The sequence below is a fragment of the Gossypium raimondii genome, chromosome 6 (genome assembly GCF_025698545.1).
Source record: "Gossypium raimondii isolate GPD5lz chromosome 6, ASM2569854v1, whole genome shotgun sequence".
In the NCBI taxonomy this organism is placed as follows: Eukaryota; Viridiplantae; Streptophyta; class Magnoliopsida; order Malvales; family Malvaceae; genus Gossypium; species Gossypium raimondii.
This window is the reverse complement of record NC_068570.1, coordinates 11,538,662-11,565,510: the sequence shown is the minus strand read 5'-3', so window position 1 is coordinate 11,565,510 and position 26,849 is coordinate 11,538,662. Positions and strand designations below refer to the sequence as shown.

The 26,849-nt window shown below is 34.2% G+C and overlaps 1 protein-coding gene across 1 annotated transcript; it reads left to right on the top strand.

Moving 5' to 3' along the window:
• Window positions 1–14,859: 14,859 nt before the first annotated feature.
• Window positions 14,860–24,315, top strand: LOC105771489 (probable LRR receptor-like serine/threonine-protein kinase At4g29180). Its single transcript, XM_052632217.1, is given in 12 exon segments — window positions 14,860–15,106; window positions 15,303–16,337; window positions 16,545–16,683; window positions 16,773–16,844; window positions 16,949–17,020; window positions 17,106–17,186; window positions 17,332–17,477; window positions 17,621–17,838; window positions 22,728–22,854; window positions 23,106–23,172; window positions 23,226–23,438; window positions 23,549–24,315. Coding segments are annotated over 12 exon segments (2,763 nt in total). The 5' UTR covers window positions 14,860–14,952; the 3' UTR covers window positions 23,988–24,315.
• The last annotated feature ends 2,534 nt before the right edge of the window (window positions 24,316–26,849 follow it).

Sequence of the window (26,849 nt, the reverse complement as noted above, 5' to 3'; positions counted from 1 at the left end):
TATAACTATTCAAATAATATTATTTAAATAGTTATAATTCTTTTAAAAAATCAAATAATATAACTTTTAATTAATTACTCTCATTCATTTATAGTTATTGAAACACTATAAATATTTAAAATATTCGTATAATAAATAGACAAAAGTAAGGTTTGAATCCACACCCTAGTTGTCATCCCGAACGAGATAATTAAGGCAAGAATAAAACTAGTCATCGCTTTTCTCATTTTATAAGTAAATACGGAAGAAATAAAAATAATTACAAGCTGAGATTGAAGAAGAAAACAAAAATTTAAATCGAGGAAAAAATAAAGAAATTTAAAAATTACAAGCACGACTTGGTTGTTTAATTCCGTCACAGATAATGTCAGTGAATGATATATGTGAGCACCAAAGCAAGCAGCATTAAAACGTAAGCAATTCCCTGATCAACTGTTACCCCTGCAAATCAAAATCTAAACTGTCTCATGCTTGCCCCCATAAAAGAAAACAAACCCAACCGAAGTGCAGAGTAAGAGGAAAAGCATACCATCGCTCATAGGAGGAGATGCAGGAGCAAGGCTTTGAGCATTGCTGGAATGTACCATATTCAATACAAATCCAAAAATCAGCATTACTGCGAACCCAACTCTTAGCCTCTCCATTCTTTCTACCCTTACTTCCTTCTGTATTTTGTTTTGACAACTTGGAGAGTTGAGGAGGGTTTAAAAAGAGATCCGAAACTGAGAATCTTAAGGAGGAAGCCGCCACTCTGGCTTCCAACGCCGTGACAGAATTAACAATGTTGTGAAAATCCCCACTTTTCGGTGTTGATTGGTGCCACGTGTAGGACCAATGGCGGCTGCACGTTCAGAGTCCAGGTGTTGTTTAGCTGTATTCCATGGAATCACCGATGAATGTAGTGCCTGTTTTTTTTTTTTATTCCCAATTAGCTAGCCACATGCGGAAATGATTGGGTTTTAACCGAATATTTGTTGGTTTAGTTACATATGGATGTATGTCAGCTTGTCGTTTTCAAAGTTGTCTAGAGGATTTTGATGGTCATAATCTCAAATTTAATCCTTAATGTTTATATCTTTTGTCAATTTAGTTTTTTTTTTTTCAAGTTAAATTTAGCCCTTAATCTTTTAAAAAAGTCAAATTGACCATCAAACTTTTAAAAAGGAGTCTAAATGATGTTTTTTTAAATAAAATGCTAACTAGAATATTAATTTTTAAACACGACAACCTACATGACAATTCACGTGTACTCTACACTAATTTTTTTTGAATTTTTATGATTTTTTTATTTTTATTTTTTAATCTTAATTTTGGTTTATTTTATTTTTATAATTTTTGAATTATTTGTTAATGTGAGATACAAGACAAATGATGTTATGTTAGTGTCACGGGGCTAGATCTTCCATCCTGCAACCTATGTGCCCTTAGGCGACTTCTTTACTTCAAATGCGCCTAAGTTCGCCTAAGTCAGCCTAACTCTTAAAATTGATAATCATTTTAGAACTCTTTAAGGCACTAAAGCAAAGCAGAAGCAAATCAAAAGAGAAAAGGAACTTGAAAGAAAAGAAAAGCCACAAAAAAGCAAAAGCACAAGAGTTTGAGTGAATACTCTCAAAGAATTTAATTACTCAAGAATGAAGTGATTACAAATAAGAGGGAGAGGTCTCTATTTATAGCTGAGCTCCCTTAGTTCTAACAGTACAAATTAAAGTACATCAATGGTCAAGATTAAAAACAATCTACAAATCAAATATCTAAGATTTATAGAATCAGATCTTCTAAAATTACAAATCTTCCAAGATTGCATATATTTTAAGATTACTTTCCATACTTGCCATGCTATGTAGATGGGCATTAAATCTCTCTAAGTAACAGGTCAATCCTATTGAGCCATGTGACCTATCACGAATAAGATGGATCATTTAATTGTGCCATGGTTGCAGGCTCTCTTGAGCAGCCCATGACATTCTCTCCCACATGTTCTTGTGACGCCCTCGTTGCATCCTCCGAATGAAACTTATCTTTCTTGTCTTGAAACTGTCATAAGGCCTTGACAAGCTCCCAAATAGCTTCATTATTGGGAAGTCACTTCCACTGAACTAAGTATTCATGTCACGGCCTATAGTACTTTTGTCGAATCACTCGGTCTGTCATGATGCATTCAACTTCACAATTATAGGAGACCTTTACCCCTATTGGCACTTGTTCAAACTTGCCTCGATTTAGGTCTTCCTGATCCTTATGGAGTGGCTTAAGCATACTAACATGAAACACCAGATGAACCTTGAGTTTTGCTGGAAACTCAAGTTTGTAGGCCACATTGCCTACTCTCTTAAAAACTCGAAAGGGTCTCTCATATCGTTGCACAATCCCCTTGTGCAAGCCATTGTGGCGCAAAATCAAGCGTAAATTCGCAAGGACTGAATCACCAACCTGAAATTACACATCCCTACGATTCTGATCAGCCCACTTCTTATTGCGCTTACTTGCCTTGTGTAGGAAAGCTTTAGCTAAATCAATTTTCTCTTGCCAATCTTTCGCAAATCGATAAACTATGGATTTGGTCCTGCATAGCGGTCGCAACAAATTTGGGTGTGAGTGGTTTTTGATAAGTTACTATCTCGAACGAACTTTGAACCATGGCTCTACTTCGTTGCAAGTTATAAGAAAATTGGGCCACATCCAAAAGCTTTGGGTAGTCCCTCTTTATGCCAACAAAGCATTCACTCTTTCGGTCTGCCCATTAGCTTGCAGAAAAATGCTAGTGGAAAAGTTCAAGTTTGATCTCATGAACTTGAACAACTCTGTCCAGAACCGGCCCATAAACCACCTGTCTTGATCACTAGTAATGGACTGTGGCACTCCCAAATATTTCACCACATGTCTAAGGAATAAACGAGTTGCCTCCTTCATAAGGCACTCATTGGCAGCTGGAATAAAGGTTCCATACTTGGAAAACTTGTCCACTACAACAAAAATACTTGCAAACCCATTAAATTTAGGCAAACCAACAATAAAGTCCATAGATACACTCTCCCATGGGCGCTACGAAATAGACAGAGGTTGTAATAATCTGGCTAGAGTCTTCAACTCTACCTTCTCTTGTTGGCACACCAGACAAGTTTTCACATAGGTCTCAACATCATCACCCATATGAAGCCCATAATAACGACCCTCCAAAAGAGCCAACGTCTAATGCATGTAATAGCTCGTTTTTAGTGAAATCAGAACAGTGGTTTCGAGACCATAAATCCGAGTCAGAAAGAAAAATTATTTTAATATTATTGCATGGTCTGCATTATGACAGAAATAACGTATAAAAAAAATTTGTGGAAATTTTACCGATTACATGTTTAATTATAAAAAGGACCAAATTGCATAAAATGCAAAAGTTGAGTTCTAATAGCTAAAAGGATTAAATAGCTATAGAATTCAAAATTTGAGGTCCTTATATGACACTTAGACCATTAAATGGAGTTAGTAGATATTTATGATGATTCATCCATGGAAAATTAGAAAAAGAAAAGGACTAAATTGGAAATTGAATTAATTAAAGATGGAAATAAGCTAATATCATCTTATTTCATCATCTTCCCCAAATTAAAATACATGGAAGCCCTAGCTAAGAGAAAGTGAGTTCAAGAAAGTTGTTTTGGCTCAATTAGGTATGAATTCTTGTCCCGTTTTTAGTAATTTTTATATTTTCGAGATCGTACTAACCTAATCTATCTATTTTGGGGATCAATTTGTAAAGTTATCAAAGTATAAAAAATTTTTCATGGATAATTATGCTGAAATTTTGAAATTCGTGGTAGAAAATGAAAAGTATTGATAGATAAACAACTTTTGTAAAGGAAATTTTCATGAAATTGTGATTTTAGGACTAAATTGAAAAGATGTAAAATTCATGAACATTTTTAAATTTTGTGAAATACTTGGGCTGTAAATGTTATATGAAAAATTTGTTTAGGCTTGGAATAAGGATTAAATTGTATGAATTTCATTTTTCGAGACTAGGGACGAAATTGGAATTAATCAAAAGTATAGGGGCAAAATGGTACTTTTGCCTAAGATGTAAATTGGATTGAATTGGATATGAAATATTTTAAATTGATGTTAAATTCATTTATATAGATCCAAAAAGATCAAATAAGGAGTTAGATCGAGGAAAAGAAAAAGTATCGGAGTAGTAGATTATTGAATACGAACAATTGTAGAGGTAAGTTCGTGTAACTAAATTGTGGATATTTATATGCTTGAATTGAATGTTATATATGCGAATTGTATAAATGCCTTATGTATGAAATTGATCACATGTCCGATTATACCTGATAAATAATAAGTCCCGTTTGAATAAATGAAATTCGATAGATACAAGATTTTTCGTATTGGTCGTGGTTCTACATATGTTGTGGACACACCATAGCTCAGAAGAGCATCCTATTATAAGCCTCTCAATCATCCTGTTACATAGTTCCTACGAGCATCCCGATCGGTATTGATATTGCATGTGTTGCGGGCATACCACAACTCTTTGTGAGCTTCTTGTTATATGATCGGTATTAATCCTGCATATATTGCAGGCATACCTCAACTCTTTATGATCATCCCGTTATAAGGATCTTAATGAGCTTCCTGTTATGGCTCGCTTGAACTTCCTAATATTTGGCTATCCGGAGCTTCCTGATAATAGCTCTTCGGAGTTACCTGTTAAGCTCACATGAGCTTTCTGTTTTAAGCTTTTATGAGCTTCCTGTTATTAAGCCCGGATAAGCTTCCCGTTACATGGATCACATGAGCTTCCTGTTATATGGCTCGAGAGAGTGCTTCCTAATTATGTGCTCAAATGAGTACCCCCGGATATGAATATACGGATTTACAGTTTTGTGCACTTCGAGTGCACTACCGGTGTATCCATCGATATTTCAAATAAATTCAACGGGCAAAGTTCTGACATGGCTAAACTAAACTTGAGATGAATTGTCATGAAAATGTATAAGTTATATGGAAATATGATATGGAAGGTATATGTATATAGAAGTTATTACATGATGAGCTCATTCATGTTCTTGGTATTTATGTGAATTATTTGACTAACATGATTAGTGAAAATTTGTGTGTTTTAGGCTTTAAGCTAAATTGTTTGGATGCCATTTATATGTTATTTTAATGAAATGATTGGTAAGTTAATTTCTCGTTATACAAACTTACTAAGTATTATATGCTTACTTTGTTTTATTTTCTCTGTTTTATAGTACTCGAAAGCTCGTAAGGTTTGGATGTGGGTCAAAGCAACATTACACTATCCTTCAGCTTGTTTTGGTATAAAATGGCAAACTTTATTTTGAATATAATGACATATATAGGTTAATTAGCCTATGTTGGCACGTTAATGTTTTGGTTGTAACTAGCCATTGGAATGGCTAGTATTTGACATATTTTGATAAAATTATATTAGACCTTATCATGTCGATATGTGTAGTAAAATGGTTAAATGATGGATAGTAGATAAATCTATTGATAGATGGATTGAGGTAGTATAGTTAGTTAAATATGTCTATTTGTACATATATATAATTGGTAATTTGGACACTTGAACATAAGTGATAATATGATAAGCATAAGACATTGTGTTAGCTTAGTTTTAATCTTTTGAATTGGTTGGTAAATGTATTTAACTGTTTATGTAAGTGGAAGACAAGTTTGGGTGAGAAATAGGCTTGGAAATGACCTTATTATGTTCACACGGGCAGAGACACGTGCATGTCCCTCAGCCGTGTGTCACACACGGCCATGCACACGAGTGTGTGTCTCAGTCGTGTGTGACACACGACCATGCACACGGGTGTGTGGTTTGGTCGTGTGTCCCCTACACCTAATTTTTGAAAATTAAATTATCCACATAGCCTAACACACGGACGTCTAGTTGGCTGTGTGACCTAAGTCAGAGAGTTATATGGGTATGAACACGGACTGGGACACGACCGTGTGCCTTACATTGAATGCCCACACGGCCTAGGGCATAGGTGTGTCACTTGGCTGTGTGAGCCACATGGCCTTGCCACACGGGCATGTGTCCCCTGCACCTAAGAAAAATGTTGAAATTTTATTAAATATTCTCTAAGTTCTCGATTTAGTCCCGACTGGTTTCTAATGCATAATTTGGGTCTCGAGGGCCCATATAAGGGACATTATAATTGAATACGTTTGATTTTGGATATGAATAGTAAATGATATACAATAATTATAATTAATCAGTAAACTTCAGTAATGCTCCGTAACCCTATTCCGGCGGCAGATATTGGTTAAAGGTGTTACAATGCGTGCCTGGATGGCCAGCCCATCTCGAATCATGACATTCCTTTCACAATCTGACCTAGAAATGGTACCTTGCGTTAAGCAAATGAACATTTATCCTCTTTGACATAAAACTCATTTTCTTGCAAGGTTTGGAACACTTCCCTCAAATGTTTCACATGCTCCCCAAGCAACTTACTGTACACTACAATATCGTCAAGATAAATAACCGTAAAATAATCTAGAAAGGGTTGAAGTACCTTAATCATTAGGGTGCAGAAGGTGGCTCAAGCATTCGTCAGCTCGATAGGCATCACAATGAACTCATACAAGTTACACACACGGTATTTGGTTCATCCCCTTTGGCTATTCTAACTTAATGGTACCTCTATTGCAAATCCAACTTGGTAAACCATCTTCCACTACCAAACTAATCAAACAAATCTACAATAAGGGGAATCGGGTATCTGTTCCTTATAGTAATTTTGTTCAATGTTCGGTAATTGATGCACAATCTCATTGACCCATCATACTTCTTCTGAAATAATACTGGCACGTCAAATGAGGCTTTAAATGGTCTAATGAACCTGGCATTTAAAGGCTCATTCAATTGTTTTTACAGTTATTTTAACTCTAGCGGAGACAGTCAATATAAGGCCTTAGCCGGCGGCTCAGCATTGGGCATCAACTTGATTCTATGATTCACTTCTCTCTTAAGTGGTAACTTCTTGTGTAGCTCTGCAGGCATCATATCTCGAACATTTTAGCCATGCAAGAAGAGATGAAATCACTTCATGATAATAGAATGTGGGACCTAGTAAAGCTTCCTAAGGGTAAAAAGGTTGTTTGTTGTAAATGGGTATTCAAGAAGCAAGAAGGGACTCCAGGAGTTGAAGAACCCAGGTATAAAGCAAAGCTAGTTGCGAAAGGTTACAATTAGGTTTCAAGTATAGACTTTACAAATGTGTTTTCTCCAATTGTTAAACATAGTTCGATTTGAGCCTTGCTTGGTATTGTGCCATGTATGATTTGGAACTTGAATAGTTAGATGTGAAAACAATATTCATGTATGGAGAACTTGAGAAATATATTTACATGAAACAACGAGAGGACTTTATAGTCTTAGAAAAGGAGGACTATGTTTGCTTGCTGAATAAGTCCTTTTATGACCTGAAATAATCACCTAGGCAGTGGTATAAGAGATTTGTTTCATTTATGACTACTCATGATTCCAAAAGAAACAATTTTGATAGTTGTGTTTATTTTAAGAAAAAATATGATGGTTCATCTGTATAGCTACTCCTTTATGTTGATGACATGTTGATAGCAGCCAAAGATAAAGGAGAGATAAGAAAGGTCAAAACCTAGCTCAATAAAGAATTTGAGATGAAAGATTTGGGAGCAACAAAAAATATACTCGTGATAAAGATTCTCATAGATAGAAAAACATGTTAATTGTACCTAAGTCAGAAAGGGTACATTGAGAAAGTTCTTTGTAGGTTCAATATACAGAGTGCCAAGCCTATTAGTACTCCATTAGCAGCCCACTTTAGAATTTCATCGACTTTGTCTCCATAATTAGATGATGAGATTGACTACATGTCACGTGTTCTATATTCTAATGCAGTGGGATCTCTCATGTATGCTATGGTTTGTTGACGTCTAGATTTATCATATGCAGTTAGTGTAGTTAGTAGATACAAGGAAAATCTCGGTAAAAAACACTAGAAAGTAGTTAAGTAGATTTTTAGATACTTACAAGGTACTACTGATGTTTTTTTATAGTCTGGAAGAACTAGAGATGGAGTCATTAGGTATGTTGATTCTGATTTTGCTGGATACCTTGATAAAAGAAGGTCACTCACAGGGTATGTCTTTACTATTAAGGGTTACGCCATCGGTTGGAAAGCCACTTTGCATACTATAATTGCTTTGTCTACTACTGAAGCTAAGTACATGTCAATTACTGAGGTTTGTAAAGAAGCTATTTGGTTAAAGGGACTCTTTAGTAAACTTAGTAAAGACCTTCGAATCATTACAACGTTTTTTTATAGTCAGAGTGTCATCTTCCTTATAAATGATCAAATGTTTTATGAGAGAACAAAGCACATTGATGTTCGGTATCATTTTATGCATGATATTATTGCTCGTGGTGATATTATTGTGAGCAAGGTTAGTACTCATGATAATCCTGCGGATATAATGACTAAGTCACTTCCTATAACCAAGTTTAAGCATTTCTTGTACTTGATTGGTATTCATTGTTGAAAAATACCCCTTTAGGAGTTTTGTGGAAGAGGTGGAGAACTTGTTCGTTGAGAATTTGTGTCAATGTGGAGATTATTAAAGTTTGTGACACCTAAATCCCGTCACTTGTTGAAGAAATAAATATAGTGGTGAAACAAGGGGATTTATGGCACAAGTTGAGTTCGTATAGAACTATACTTATACTATTTAACTTTGATTAGAACACGATTTTTCAACCGTTAAATAGATGTAGTCGAAAATCCTATTGTATCATTCATTTTTCAACATTAGTGAGTTTCTTCTTCTCTGCCCGTGTTTTTTTCTCGAAAGGGTTTTCACGTAAAATTTGTGTGTTCTTATTTTTCTTTCCTTATTGCTTTGCGATTGTTCTACCATCATTATCAACGTTTATTATAACAATGTCCCAAATAAAAAAACCTAGTAATATTTATACCACCAAAGATCATCGATGATGTGTTTTTTGTCTAGAAAAAATAAATGTATACAAAAAATAAAAAAACTGCAAAACATGAAAATTGTGAAGCGTTTTACATTTAAGGGAACACAAAAGCAACACTAGCAACAACGACACTGAGGGGCTCCGATGGATCTTGGGTTGACAACGATGAGATCGACCCAAACGAAGACGATGGTGGGTGTTTTTCTTCGTCGACCCATCAACCCTTTAATGAAAGGATACTATAACACCCTATACCCGATCTGATTGTTAAAGCAACTACGATCAGTTACAATTCAATTAAATAACTAAAACATATTATTAAGTTCAAAACATCATTACGACATGATTTATAATCATATACGAGCTTAAGAAATCTCTTTAGATAACTTGAGGTCGAATAATGATCATATTGTAAAATTTTCAAACTATCAGGTTAACTTGTGACTTTGAGGGTTCCTGGTCGCGACGCCACTCACTGATTACTCCTTGTCATGACGTTAAGGGGCCAACTTTACGACGTGACTGGCTATTTTCATAATGTTCATATACACAAATTCAGATCACTTGAATCAAACTATCAAATGCAGGATTTCTACCATTCTTGCCATATAATACCATTTACATTCATATTTCACAACTATATGCATAATTCAAAATGGACATTAGTTATACAATCTTCTAATTGACTCTTTTTTTTATACAAAATCGACTGAAAACATAGGTACATACATTTTATCGAAAATGTAGGTAGACTAACAAGCATTGTTGAGTTGATATTGTGGATTGGATGTTGAAGTCACGTATCGAGACTTCGAGATCTAAAAATACCTACGCACGGGAATAAACAAATCATACGCTGAGTGATAATGCTCAATGGTACTTTCATGACTCAAGTTAATAATTCAATAGCATTAGCTATGAACACATTCAACACATATTCTAGGTTCAACCAATTCATGTACTAATCATGCCAAATATCAAGATGATGTACAAATTCATTTAGCTAGGCGTATACACATCTATTAAGTCATTTCTATCTATTCATTTCTTTCTATTCAATCTTCATCAAATCAATTAATTCATTTCATTTCATTTCCATGTCGGCCCTTGGGGCTCGTAATAACCAATTTGCATAATCTTTCACTTATTATATTTAATCACATTTCACACATATATGCACATATAGTATCATTTCAGTTTAATATCATTTATCGAGTTTATACTTTATAACCCCTATTAACCAGACTCGAGCTCAAAACGGATACACGAATCATCCAACCAACACACCAATTTGGCACCATAGTGCATATTGACACACGAAGTGCATACTGATACACATAGTGAATCATTGAATAAACCAAAACAAATATACTGGCACACATAGTGCATCATCAGACAAGTGAAGCAAATATACTAGCACACAAAGTGCATACTGACACATGAAGTGCATAAACTCGTACTCAATCTTATTCCATGGCATGCCAACTATATTCGACTCCACTCAAACAATTAATAGGGTACCAATGATCCAATCACATTAAATATACCAATTCATATATCATAATCTCATTTCATTTCATCATCAATTCATATATGTCCAGTATCACATGGCATGGTTCGCACCACAATCATATCACATATCATATATCATTTATATCATATTCTTTTCTACTATATTCATTTCAGTCCAATTTCTCGGCATTCAATATCATCAAGTATTAACCAAATTATACGAGAGTAATACATTTACCTCAATATATAGATTTGTAACATGCACGCGTGCGCGCGCGCACAGGCACACATTAATATATCGAAATCGAATTATAAAAGTACAAATTGAGATTGTTCGCTACTTGTCAGCAGGTCTCACTGATTGTTCGCTACTTGTCAGCAGGTCTCACCTTACCCTTCTCTTGAGGCTGTCTGACATTGTCTTTAGCTACATTCGATAATTCAATAATAAAAACAATATCAGGTTACATTCAATTCCCATCCAAATACATAGCCTCTTATAGTTTACATTTTATTCAATTTAGTCTCTATACTTGGGATATGCATATTTTTCGATATTTAGCATCAGATCAAAATTCGATTTCACATTCTTTCATTAGGGACCCTTTACTTCTTATTCATAGTATAATCTCATGACATTTTTCAATTTATTCAATTTATTCCCTAATGTTACAAAGCTATCTTGCAAGTTCAATTTACTTTCTAATTTAGTTCTTATCATGATCAAAGCTTATTAGCTATCAAATTCAAGTCTAGTTCATCAATTTCTCTATAACAACTTGTTAAAAACTTAACAATTGAACAATTTGATATATAGGCTAGCTAAACTAATTTCTCATTATGCAATTTCCATAAAAAAAAAAAGCTTAAGGACTTGCTTAAATTGATAGTCAAATTTTCAACCATGAAGTTTTCTTCCTTTCTTTTGTTCTTTTGTAGACGGTGGAAGCAGGGGTGAAGCCATAAAATATTTTCAAGGGAGACCGAAATTAAATTGTAACTTTTACGATAACAGAAATGCAATTTCACCATTTGAATAGCCTATATTTTTATAGTTTTTAAAGAATTAAATCAAATTTTTATCATTTTTAGGGGGGCGAAAGTGCGATTTACCTTTACTAATTTAAAATTTTAAAAACTTTAAAGGGCTTAAATGGAAAATTCTCTAACCCTTAGATACGCCCCTGGGTTGAAGAAGATGAAATGTTTTTCGTCTTTCTTCTCACTTAATTTAGCATATATATGGTAATTAGTGTATTAGTTAAACTTAATTAATCTAGCTTATTAATCATTAATCTAATTTAATATTTAATTAGCTATAATTTAAAACTAAGTGGACTCGTCATTAATCTCACTATTAATATAAAGAGCAATTATTTAATAATTATTTTGGTCTTCTGAATAACTGTTAACTAAATTTTTAAGCATTTTCTAAATTAAAAGTAAATAGTGGTTAGACTTTTAGAATTTAGTCTTTAAGTTTTAATTAACTATTTTCTCAGTTAAATTACTTAATTGATCTTTAAAATAGTTTTATAATAACTTTGTAAATATTCCCTTTTTACCTTTATAATCCCAATTTACAACAATAAAATTACGAAATTATATTTTTCGACACCATTAAAAATCATATCATTACTGATACAAATAAGCCAACACCCAAATTCAAAGCAACCTCCTCTAAGGAACATGTTCCATTGTCAATAACCGAAAAGTGTCCTCGCGAAAGCACTAATAAGAGGAATGATGTTGACCATGGAGATAACAATCGGTGGGATCCTCAATGATGTTGACTATGTATAAATTGCATATATATTATCTTCATCTTCACCTGCTGATTTTGATGTTAATGTAAACAAGATTTCAATACTTGCAATCACTTTCAAAAGATCTTGAATACATTCGATGAAATGGAAACTGGTTTTGGATAAATCAGAACTGTTTATTATTCCACTATTCTTCTAATGAGATCTCAGTCCATTTTATCTCAAATAAAGATAAAAAAAATGGATAAATTGTTTATATATATATATATTAAAACTTTTACTATTTTTTTAAAATTTTTTCATTTTGCAATCATTTAAAATGAATCTAGATAGGTTATTGTCCAGATTAATCTTATATGCACATTTAATTAGTTTTTTAAAATTATATTTTTCATTTTTTATTTTTGCACATGTGGCATGTCAACTTTAGCATATAACCACATGGAAGCTTTTGGTGGCTTCGGTCAGTCACGTCATCGTAGTTAACAGCCACACCAGTTAACTAACTGTCTCCGTTAATAAAAGGGTCAATTGATTTTTTGTAGTTATTAAGGACTTGATTAAATGCACTTTTTTTCATAATAACTCCATTGATTTTTTTATTGAAGATTTTTTTTACCCTTTAACTTATTTTTTAAAAAAAAGTTATAATTTAAAACTGTAAAGGTTGAATTGGATTGAATTATGTCTTTCTTAAATAAAAATAGGGTAAATTACACCAACAGTAACTCAATTGTGATGCAGCTGACAAAACAGTCACTCTGATTTCAATTTAGTCACTCAACTTTCAAAAAATAACAAATCAATCCTACTAACCATTTTCTATTACAGACGTAACAACCAAGTGACCTATCATTTAACAAGCCACCACATTATTTCCAACCCAAAATATATATAAGGGTAAATTACACCAACAGTCACTCAACTTTGATCTCAATGACAAAACAACCACTCAACTTTTAAAAAGGAACAAATTAGTCCTACTAACTTTCAAAAAACCAGACAACTAAAAAGAACAACAAATAAAACCCTTGAATGAACTCTTCTTGTTCAAGAAGAAAGCTAAGAACCATGGCTTCCTCATTGTCACTACCCCAAAATACCATTTTCGATATCCTTTCTAGATTACCCCTTAGGTCCGTGACTCGATTCAAATCTCTTTCCAAGGATTGGGCTTACCTCACCTCGACCCCAACTTTTCTTGCCGACCATCTCCATCACTCTTCTTCTGATCCATCTCTCATCCTCCTTTGCTACAATACCCAGTCCAATTTCGACTTTGGGACCACGTTAATCACTGACTCGACCTAGAATTTCACTTGTCAGCATTTGGCTATCCCTTTGGAGGAACCACTTCCTTTATTTCTGAAAATCATGGGTTCAATCAATTGTTTGGTTTGTTGGATGTTCCCCTTGTTTTGCTTCTAATTTTGTTTTATGCAACTTGATAATATTGGCAATGGAGTTAGTGTTGTTTAGCTTAATCGACGACCCTTTTGTTTATATCATCATATCCCATGAAGATCTCGACAAATCTGAGTCGTTTTGGTTCTTGAATCGCTTGAAATTTGCTTTTGAGGATTTTCTCCTCACCAGTTTGGTTGTGGGCATTGATAGTTTGACCCAAAATTATCTCCAATCCCATTTCAATTTGGTTTTCTCAGAGTTAATAGCTTTGGGCAGTAAAAAAAAAGACAATCGGATCCCAACCGTGGTGGCTCCTCTATTGAGGGGTTGAAAAAGAAGAAAAAAGGATAGGGTGGTGGTTTGGGGGTCAACGATGGTGATGCCAAAGATGGTTGTGGCAGAGGTGGCGACGACAAGATTGTTGGGATGGAGAAAAAGTATAAACATATTGGGTCATTTACGTAAAAAGTAAAAATATTGGGCCATTTATTAGAAAAACAAAAAAGGAATGACAAAAAAAGAATGCACTCAACTTTGCCTCGCCTAATGTGGCAAGTTAACTGGCCATATCAGCTAGTTTACTGGCCACGTCACCTGCTTCGTTAAGCTTGTAACAAAAATGTTAATGAGTGACTAATTTATAACTTTTCGATAACAATGTTAATGGGTGATTTGATTTGTCACTTTTCGATAACGTTAGTGACCGATTTGTTATTTTTTGAAAGTTGAGTGACTAAATTGAAACTTCACATCATCCAACGTGGCAAGTTAATTGGCCACATCAGCTAGTTAACTGGTCATGTCACCTATTCTGTTAAGCCTGTAATGGAAAATGTTAATAGGTGACTGATTTGTCACTTTTCGATAATGTTAGTGATTGATTAGTCATTTTTTGAAAGTTGAGTGACTGAATTGAAATCAGAGTGACTGTTTTGTCAACTGCATCAAAGTTGAATGACTGTTGGTGTAATTTACTCATAAAAATATTATCATTAATTAATCTTGAAAAAGTGGATACTGTCGGCAAATTCATTAATTCCATTAATCTGATCAAAGCGGATATTATAATACTGATTCAGTTCATTTTTGCTTTTTCTTTTTCCTATTGAAAAGGGTGGAACGTTCAACATTCAACAACTCTATAAGTTATTTTAATGTAATACTATGGGAAGTTCAACATTCAACAACATTCAGTTCTTTTTCCTTCCCTGCACTTACATTATGAAACTATTAAAACTTTACTAACAATAGTCTAACAATTTGATGAATATCTACGGACGGCTTGCTTCTCTACTAGTATTCTCTAAAGCTTTTTTGCGTTTTGACCTCAAGAAAAACCAAAGCAAAATGTTTTTTGGGTACCTTACTCCATTGTTGCTTTCCCTTTCTGTTCTTGTTCATGGACAACTCCAAACAGGTTAGTGAAACTTTATTCCTGTTTAACTATCTCTGCAATAGGGTTGTTTTCAATATGTATCTGATTATATATAAACACCAAGTTTAGAACTAGATTGAACACACTAAATATGATTCATAATGATTTAATTAAAACTGTAATCAATCACAGTTTGAAGAATCTTAGATGGTGCTTCTTTTATTCTTTTCTTCTCCAGGATTTATAAGCATTGATTGTGGGTCACCTTTGAATTTCAACTTCGTAGACGTTGACACTGGTATAAGTTATACACTAGACGGGGCTTACGTAAGCACTGGGATTAACAACAACATTTCTTCTGAGTATGCTTACCCAAACAATCCAAATCTAGCTTTTCCACTTTCAGATCTTAGGAGTTTTCCAGATGGCAACAAGAATTGTTACACCTTAACACCTGCAGTAGCAAAGGGCAGCTTATATTTGCTTAGAGCCTCTTTCTTGTATGGAAATTATGATGGTGAAGATAAGCTCCCAGAATTTGATCTTTATATCGATGTTAATCTGTGGTCATCGATCAAATTCAGTAATGCTTCTGATGTCATTACGATGAAGATAATCGGTGCTTCAGTTTCAGATACTATAAGTGTTTGCCTTGTAAATAAAGGTATGGGAATTCCTTTTATATCAACATTAGAGCTGAGGCCACTAAATAATTCAATTTATGGTACAGAACTAGGGAGCCTTGTGTCATTAGTACTCTTTGAAAGATTCGATATCGAGTATACAAACGGAACTGGTCGATACAATGATGATATTTACGATCGCATTTGGTCCCCCTATAACTCTCCTTCATGGAACATAGTTAGCACGTCTTCAGAAATTAACAGTAATGAAAATGGATACAGAGCTCCATTAGAAGTCATTAGAACTTCTGCTGTGCCACGTAACGGTAGTGATCGACTGGAATTTTTGTGGACAGCTGATGATGATGCTAGCAAATTTTATGTTTACATGTACTTTGCTGAAGTGCAGCAACTTGCAAAAAACCAAACAAGAAAATTCAATATCTCCTGGAATGGGTCCCTAATTTTTGGACCTTTAGTTCCTCGCTACCTGTTTGCAGCCACAATATTGAACTCAGACGCCTTTACGGGGAAAGAACATCATATTTCAATTTATAAAACGGCTGATGCAAACCTTCCACCTATTCTGAATGCCATTGAGGTTTACATGGCCAAACAACTGGATGAATTGCCAACATTTTCTGAAGATGGTAAGCTTTCTTGAATTTCATTAGCTGCATGAAATGCTAGCTTGCCATAAGGTAGTTTTTATTACAAAACAGGTATTAGCTCGGATGTATACACTGATTAAACTTTCACTAGTCTGTTAGGATTCCTCAAAAGTTCAACTACTCTAGATTTTCATTTGATCAAATTGAAAAGCTGAGGTTCACACCCTTGTGATTTTTTTTCCACAGTTGCTGCTGTTCTAAATATCAAAACAGCATATCAAGTAAATAAAGGATGGGTGGGGGATCCATGTGGACCAAAGAATTATACCTGGGAAGGTTTGGAATACAACTACAGTGTTTCACTGCCCCCTCAGATCATTTCTCTGTAAGTTATCTTGCAATAGAGTCTCCTCTTCGTTGAAATACATTGTTTGCTAAGAACATAAAGAGTTCCTTAATTTTCAATGAGGGCAGCAACTTGACTTCAAGTGGATTAAGTGGCATTATATCTGCTTCATTTGCAAACATCTCATCAATGGAGTCCCTGTAAGTACACATGGTATAGCACTCATATTGTTGAATCATATTTCTGATTCTAAACAAGACTTTCTCAGAACACCCAATGTTTGTAATGCTCCATTTTCTGCCAGGGATTTGCCAAACAATCACTTGAGTGGACCAGTTCCCGAGTTTCTGAAAGAACTTAAGTCTCTGAATTTCTTGTAAGTTATGGAGCTTTAAGAATGATACCAAAATGATGAAGAACAATTTTAAAGCTGTAATAGTAATTACATTGTACCTTTGTAGGAACCTAGAAAGTAACCAACTGTAAGGTTCTGTTCCTACGGAGCTTGTAGATGGATCAAAGGCTGGACTACTTACTCTGTGGTCTGCATTTCAATACCTACAACAAGATATTTATGCCTTTGTTCTTATTTGATTTATAAGTGCTTGTCTTTTAGGAAAAGCAATATAGTGAAGGAAGATATGACACCTAGAGAACATATTCTAACCAGATTTTTCTTGATCCCAGAGTGGATGAACAGAATCTTTGTAGCTCAGGTTCATGCAAAAACAAAAAGAACGTTGTTGTTCCAGTTGTCGCATCATTGTTATCGGCTTTGGTGCTGTGCGTTGCTTTGATTATGTTGTAGAGACTACGAAGGAAACAAAAACCGGGTAATTTTAGATATTTTTTCACAAAAATATGTTTGTTACGCAGATATGATTTTCTTTAAGATGTATCTTTCTACTAAAGAATTTCTAGGGAATTCCACACTGCGCATTTTGAAGCAATGTTTGTGTTTGTACTTTCCTGGCAGAGGCTGATACCTCCAATGGGGAAGGAAGACCATTGCCATCAAAGAATCGCCAGTTTACTTATGCCGAGGTTTTAAACATTACTAACAACTTTCAAGATGTTATTAGGAAGGGAGGATTTGAGACTGTGTTTCGTGGAAACATGAAAGATAAAACCCAAGTTGCAGTAAAGATGTTTTCTACTTCATCAAAACAAGGGTTAAAAGAGTTTCAAGCTGAGGTATGTAATGTAATAATTCATAGGTTGTTTTCTTTTAATGGTTGGACAAGGAATCTGATTAAACTGATTTCTAGAATGAGAAAACAAATCTGATAAAAATGCATTTACCATTAATGGATACTAGTCCTATGTGTTCTTTGTTAGACTAAATGGGAAGATTTACTGTAGGAAAAAAAAAACAAAAGAAACTCACTCAGTAACACTTTATGAATTATATACAAAAGACTCAAAGATACTTTTTATTCACTTATTTACATCCTTTATATAGGCTGAAACTACAACAACTTTAGCTAAAAAATAGGATAACTCAGAAGCAAAATCACAATATGATATTAAACCATGGTTTTAGCTAACCATTCAACAACTTTATTGAAACTAATTTGAATATTTCATCTGTTGATATGCCCAAGATTTTAGGCGACTAATTGAGTTAGTGGTGAACTTTAACACTCCCCCTCAACGCCAACTCCAAACCTTTTCACAATCCCAAGTTGTGAGCAAAACTTTTCCAACTTAGTTGTACTCAAGCCTTTCGTGAACAAGTCTGCAACCTGGTTATCAGTCTTGACATAGGACAACTCAATTTCTTCTTGTAATACCTTCTCCCTAACAAAATGGTAGTGCACCTCCACATGTTTGGTCTTTGCATGAAACATAGGATTTTCTGCTAAACGAATAGCTGACTGATTGTCACAATAGAGGGGTATAGCATAATCAACTTTTTGGTGCAAATCTTTCACAAGTTGCACTAACCATGTACTTTCTTAAGCTGCCATAGCTGCTGCTCTATATTCTGCCTCTATTGTCGATAAGGACACAGTTGGCTGTCTTTTACTACACCAAGAAATTATCCCTAAACCAAACTTGAATACATAGCCAGTGGTTGATCGACGTGTATCGTGATCCCCTGCATAGCCAGCATCACAATAAACAACTAGTTTGCAAACCTCACCTTTCTTATATAGAAGACCATAATCAAGAGCACCCTTCACATATCTTAGAACTCGTCGAACTGCTTCTAAGTGTTGTTTCTTGGGATTCTGCATATATCGAGTCACTACCCCAACAATATAAGAAATATCAGGTCAAGTTAAAGTTAGGTAAATGAGATTACTTACAAGTTGCTAATACATCAACCTATCTTCTAAGTCTTTCCCTTCATGAACACAAAACTTGGTGTTTGGTTCCACTGGTATAGTGATGGTCTTGCAATTGAGCATTCCAAATTTTTGCAACAAATCTTTTGCATATTTCTCTTGACAAAGAAACATGCCTTCTTTTGTATGATCAATTTCTAGCCCCAAGAAGTGTTTAAGTTCGCCAAGTTCCTTCATTTGAAAGCGGACTGACAAGTTTTGTCGAACTTGGTGGATTTCTTCACTATCATCTCCAGTGATTATCAAATCGTCCATATACACCAACACTATTGCCAACTTTCCTTCACTAACTTTGACAAACAGACTAGATTCCACATGAGCCATAACATAACCAGCTTGAGTTAAAAATTCAGCAATCTTACCTTATGATGCTCTCGGTGATTGCTTTAATCCATATAACGCCTTCTTTAACTTGAAAACATAACTAGGATGACTTCCACTCTCAAATCCAATAGGCTGATTCATGTAAATATCACGATCTAGCTCTCCATGCAAAAAAAAAAACATTCTTCACATCCATTTGCTACAACTTTTAATCTTTGCTAGGAACAAGATCCAAGAGAACTCGAACAGTAACAATCTTTACTACCAGACTAAACGTCTCTTCATAGTCCAATCCATATTGTTAAGAAAATCCCCTTGCAACTAACCGAGCCTTGTTGGCACTATGAAGATATGGGTTTTGCTAATCTATCAGGACGATACTTTATTTTATATTCACATCTGGTGGACATGGCACAAGCTCCTAAGTCTGGTTTTGCTCCAATGCAGCAATCTCTTCCTCCATTGCTTTTACCCACTCAAAATCTTAAGATGCTTTTTCATAAGTTGTTGGCTCGACCAAAGGTTTTTCTTTCGCTACAGCTATATTATCATACTTTGGATTTTGCCTACGAAATCTAGTTGATCTTTTAAGTTGCAGCTGCGAAGTTTCTTCACCCTTTGAATTGATTTCGACCTCCTGCCTCTGATAAACACCATTTCGCCAAAGATCTATTGTTGTCTCAACAACTTCATTGTCTCTAATTTTTTTCATTAGTTGCAGGACTTGGTTGTATCTCAATAAACTGCTCCTCTATTTTCCCTTGGGGTTGATCTTCTTTTACTTTAGAAATTGGAAACTTCACTTGTTGTGGAGTCCACCAATAAGAAGTTTCATCAAACACTACCTTGCGTGATGTGTAGCATTTGTCAGTCATAGGGTCACAACACCTCCATCCTTTCCTTTGGTTATCATATCCAACGAAGATGCACCGGATTACTTTCTTATCAAACTTGCTCCTTAAATGACCTGGAACAAATACATAGTAAATACACCTAAAAAACTCGAAACTGACCAACAGCAGGCTTAGTATCCCATAGTACCTCAAAGGGTGAGATAAAACCAAGCTTTGGTGTTGGAAGTTTAGTAATGACATGAGCAGTGGTCTTCATACATTCTGCTCAAAATCTTTCAGGTATATTTTTTGCATGAAGCATACTCCGACACGTCTCAACAAGATAACAATTCTTCCTCTCGGCAACTCCATTTTGCTATGGCATGTTGGCACATGTGAATTGATGATGAATCCTGTTATTTCTTACATAGGTAGAAAACTCATCTGATGTGTACTCCCCACTGTTATCTGTGCGTAAGCATTGAATTTTTCTACCAACCTCTGCTTCAGCTACTTCTTTAAATTCTTTAAACTTGGCAAATGTCTCTGATTTTTCTTTCATAAAGAAAACCCACACATATCTTGAGAAATCATCAATAAAAGTCACCATATAGCGCATCCCACTAATTGAAGGTTGTTTGACACGCCCAAATACATCAGAATGAACTAACTCTAACGGAGTCTTTGCTTTGTACTTAGATTCTTCATATGGCAGTTGATGCGCCTTACTGAAATGACATCCTGCACAAACAGTATCATCTCGCACTTCAATTGAGGAAGACCCTTTAGCATTGACTTCATCACAACTTTCAGCTTGTGATAGTTGACATGTCTAAGCCTTGCATGCCACAAATTTGTTGTCTCATTCTTCTTTGTTTTTTCTACATAAGCAGTTTCTACCGACATCACATAGATAGATTTCATTCTCTTCCCTTCCATGGTTGGTGTTCTTGAGACTTTAACATTTTCGAATACCTTTACACCTTGTGGACTAAACAAAACATGGTAGCCTGTAAATGTTAATTGTGCCACAGATAATAAAGTTTTCTTCAGGCCAGGCACATGATAAACACCTTGAATTGACATTAGATCAGAACTAAATCGAGGTGTGATAGTCGTTTTACCAACATGGGTGATAGGTAGCCTTGAGTTGTTAGCCGTTACCACCACACTATTTCCTTTGTACGCTGCAACATCTTGAAGCTTTTCTTGATCACCAGTCATGTGATTAGAACAACCAGAGTCAACAATCCAATTGTTCTTGTAGTCAATCTTCTAGGAAGTTGTTACTACGAGTGCCAAGTCTTCTTCTTCCACAGATGATTCAGCATCCCATTCATCATTACTTTGAACATCTCCTTTCTTGGACCAACAGTGTTTGGCCATGTGACCTTTTTTGCCGCAATTATAGCAATCACCATCAAACTTATTTCTCTGGTTGAATTGGTTGTTGTAATTGCCACGCTTTTGAGTTTCTCCAAATTGGGAACTCCCATGATGACTTTCTGATTTGCCATCATTCTTTCTTGGTCTGCTTCTGACATTATACCTGGGTTTTTCTTTGCTCTTTTCACTAAAAAGTGCCACATCCTCATTTTTGATTGAGACTCCACCCATTTGTTTTGCCAAAGCCTCTTGACCCGTCAAGATATTCTTAAAATCTACAAGCGATAGTTGTGTTGGCCATCCTTGAATTGCAGCAACAAAACTCCTGTACTTCGATCTCAATCCATGAATGATGATTCTTCTTATTCTAGAATCCACAATATGAGAACTAGAATCAAGTTCAGAAATCTCATGGCATAAGGTTTTTACCTTAGTGAAGTATTGGTTGATTGCCAAATCTCCTTGCTTCATTGATAACAATTCATTCTCTAAGAGCTGCAGCCTTGTGTCATTTTTTCGTGAGAAAAGTTCTTTTAATGTGTCCCACGCCTGTTTTGGTGTGTTAGCGTCTCTAATATGCTCTAACATTTCTTCCTCTACAGTGGTTTTAATTGCAAACATAGTCTTGCTTGCACTGGCCTTCCACTTCTTTAAGTTGTTAGCTTCTTGAGGCAATGGTGAAGGCTAATCTCCGCTAATAATGGCCCACACATCTTGAGCTGCAAGTAAGACTTCATACATGTTTCCCATGTGTTGCAATTTTGGTTATTAAGCTTTTTTATTGCTCCAACAACTGAAAATTCAACCATGATTACCTTCACGAACCTGGCGCTGATACCACACTGTTAGACTAAATGGGAAGATTTGCTGAAGAAACAAAAAAACAAAAGAAACTCACTCAATAACACTTTATGAATTGTATACAAAAGACTTAATGAAAAACAAGAACTCAAGACAGTTTTTATTCACTGATTTACATCCTTTATATAGGCTGAAACTACAACAACTTTAGCTAAAAAAATAGGATAACTCAGAAGCAAAATCACAATCAGATATTAAACCATGATTTTAGCTAACCATTCAACAACTTTATTGAAACTAATTTGAATATTTCATCTGTTGATATGTCCAAGATTTTAGGCCACTAACTGAGTTGGTCGTGAACTTTAACATTCTTCTGAATCTATAGGCTGAGCTTCTGATGAGAGTTCATCATAGGAATCTGGCTTCCTTCATAGGATATTGTAATGAGGGCAGCAATATGGCACTCATCTACGAGTATATGGCTAATGGAAATTTGAAGGATTATCTCTCATGTATCCTTATTTCATGTCATTATCTGCATGCAAAATTGCTATTTATCATCCTGCAGTTCCTTTTTTTAAATCTAACAAAGCGGCTCAAGACTGGGAATATGGAAGGGATTGCAAATGCTCGAAGTCAAACCCCAGACCTGCTAGTGGCTGCTGCTTGAACCAACTGAAATAAGTTCCAGGTTCATCACCCTGCATTTTAAATGCATCCTCATGAAGATGATTCACATCATGTTACAACTTAATGCTTGCAGACAAAAGTTCAAATCCATTGAGTTGGGAAAGGAGACTCCGCATAGCAATAGATGCAGCACAAGGTGTGTACAGTTTCAAAATATGTTTTTGCCCCCATGATAAAATTTTATCAATCAAAGTTCCTTGTTTTGATTTGCGGGTTTGGAATACTTACATCATGGATGCAAACCACCTATAATTCACAGAGATGTGAAAACAGCCAATATCCTCTTAAGTGAAAAGATGGATGCAAAGATAGCAGATTTTGGTCTCTCAAGAGCCATTCCTAGTGACGACCACAGTGATGTAATAATAACTACAGTTATGGGCACCGCAGGTTATCTAGACCCAGAGTATGACTCACCTGTTTAATGCCAACTTCCAAATTCCAAAGCAAAACAAAGAATTTGTTAAAGTTTTAGATGAAAGTTTATTTTTTGATGTTTTTCCACTTGTTCTTCAGGTACTTCAATTCTCGAAAGCTAAACGAGAAAAGTGATGTGTTTAGTTTTGGGATAGTGTCGTTGGAGCTGATCACGGGACAAAATGCAATCATAAAGAAGGATGAATCAATCCACATAGTTCATTGGGTTAGCCCTCTGATTGAAAGAGAGGATATAGGAAGCATTGTTGATCAAAGACTGCATGGGGAATTCGATGTGAGCTCTGCCTGGAAAGCTTTACAAGTGGCAATGGCTTGCACTAGACCTAAGTCCTTGCATAGAGCTACAATGAGCACCGTGTTAACTGAGTTAAACCAGTGCTTGGCCATGGAGTTGTCTCACAATAGGGAAACAAAGGAAAGGTTCAGTGAAGAGATTTACAGTGGATCATATCATTCATCTGAAGTCTGTTCCACTAGCACTGCTTCTTACTCCATTACTAGTCTATTTGCAGGGTAGCATTCATGAAGAAAAAAATCATTCAACTTAAGTATAATATCTTGTTTCAAGCAAGTCAATCAGCCACCATTACAGTGACAAACCTCGGATTCAAACCTGGATAACCACGTGATGGAAAAAGTATGTTTTAGAAAATAGCATTAAATTTACCCCACAAATTCTTCCATTACTTTTTCCTTGCAGTTGAAAACCGAGAAAAAAGTGTGGTCCATTCCGGTTAAAAATTGTTATTGAAAATAAAAAATGTACTTTTCGAATTTGATAGTGTTAAATTATATGATATTTAAATAATTTAATATAATGATACATAATATATATAAATTTTAAATTTGTTTTAAGTAATTATTTGTAAAATTAATGATTCATAAATCATTTTAAAACTTAAATATAATAATAAATAACATTTAAATAATTTAATATAAGGATACATATATACAATATAAATTAATCTAACTTTTATATACCTTTTAAATAGTTAATATAAATAAGAATATTTTGATAATTTTCACTTTTATGGGAGAGCGTTCGACCGAATCAAGTTGAATCAAGTGAAAAATTTTGAGTTAATCAAGTTGGTGAGTGCTATTTTTTCCTTAAAAACTTTTTCAAAGCAAAATAAAAAAATAGATACTTTAATATGATAAACTTGAATAATTAATTAACTTATTTAGGTCTCCAAAGTTATTATTTTAGAAAATTTTAAAATTTTAACTTTCTTTATATCTTTTTAGAATTTTTATAATTTTTTAATAAAGATAAAATTTGAATTTTTAATAAATATTTTGAAATTTATTTTAAATTTATTTTGTAATTTTATAGAGAAATAATTTACTTATTTTCAAAATTGAAAGGGACCAAAAGAGTATTTGCATCAATATGTTATTCAAATTAATCGAGTTATTTAAATTGTAAAATTAAACTTTACTGGAACTCGAAACTTGAATTACTTATTCGAGTTGACTCAAAAAAAATCAAAAAATTAGAATAGCTTAATTCAATTAACTTAAAGAATTCACCCCTACATAAAAGCCACCACAATTTTCAACTTATGATAACAATCAAGAACAAGGCTAAGGGCCCTTTAGTGAAATGTGTTTAGTGTTAATTTTTTTTGTTTAATATTACCATTGTTATTGTTTTTAAATCATTTTGATTTTAGAAGAAAGATTTTGAAAATTTCAAAGTGGGGAATAAGGCATAATTGATGGGATGGAAGGAGAGGTAAGGTAAGGGCCTTGGAGAATCCCCTGAATTCTGTGGACCTATTCATGAAAATAACAAAGTGAGCCCTGAAAATTAGGTACTAATATAACCTTTTAACACTTCTTTAAATTCCCACACCAAATCGCTACATGAAGTGACGATTTGAACTTTTCTTTCTTTTTTCAGGATTCTGGGTTATAGAAGAGAAGAAATAATAAAAAATAAAAAAAGTTCAATTCTGTCCGAAGTCCCTATACTCTTCTGAAATTTAATATTTTGTCCTTATATTTTAATTTCGAGACATCTCCGTTTAATTTTTCATTACATTTTTTGAATCTTACAGGTGTTTGGTTCACCTGAATAGGATTCTTATTTATACTCTGCAGTGAAGCAAATGAATCTCATTCCTCCCTTATTACATGCAAGGTTGTAATAGCTATTCTTTAATGGACCTTAATGGTTATTACGGGTGTCACCCAATAACACAGAAAAGTTATGTACAATTTTATCCCCACTTAAACCAGTGGACAAACCCAACAGAAAACCATGGAGGGAACTAGAAATAAAATAAGGGACAAGGGAGAAGGACTAACTCTAACACCGGAAATAGTAATGCTAGAGCACAACTCGTCGGAAAATTTTTTTTTAAAAAAAACCTTAAATAGACCATAAAATTAGCATCTTCCTCAAAAAACAAACATGCAATCATCTAAAAACGGTCGATGATCTCCAGTACAGACATAGAAGTGAAAACTTGGGATTTTTATTTGTTTTTTCCCTTTAAAATTAGATTAGCTATTTTAGAGGCTGATTTAGGAGAAAATAATTAGAGTATCAAAGAGAGAAGATGAAGATCTATTTCTAGTAGTTTTTGGAGAGTGAAAGAAGTTGGTCGGCAACAACAAATATTGGTAAACTTGTCAGAAAATTGATCGGAAAACTGGGTTTGTAAAAATTTCTGAAAAGCGAAAAGAATAAGATGTGGAAAGGGATAAGAACAAAGTAAAAAAAAGAGAAACATACGGCTGGCGAAAAAACAGACAGAGAGGGAAATGATAAAAGATAATGAGGAGAGAGAAATTGGAATTATTATATTTAATATTTATTTAAGGCAATTATTAATAAATAATATGTGTAATTAATATTTAACAAATATTTAATAAAAAATAATTTAATTTATTAAATAACATATTCGTTATTCGAGTATTTTTTATTATATATGTATTCCTCTTAATTAAATGCATGAATATTATTATAATACTCATTTCATTCTATCCAACCAAAACACTGTTATGCTTATTCAATTCCATTATAGTCTTATTTCATTCCAGTGAGCTAAACGTGTCATTAGTGTTTGATCTATTGATTACGAGCGCTTATTTCACTTCTTTGGATTATTATGTATGTGAGAGTGATTATTACTATTAATGATGTGTGATTGTAAAAAAAAAAAATTATAGATGTGTTTTAAATTTGAATCTCAAATCATTTAACTGAAATAAAGAAATTTTTTTTTTTTTTTGGTTTTTGGATTTTGGATTTTGTTCATTGTTCAACCTCATTGTAGTTTATAGTAAAAAAAGGAGCAAAGAGTAAGTTTGAAGCAAAGTTGGGGATCAAAGTCCAAGTGGGGGAACAAGGCTTGACCAGAGTTGGAGC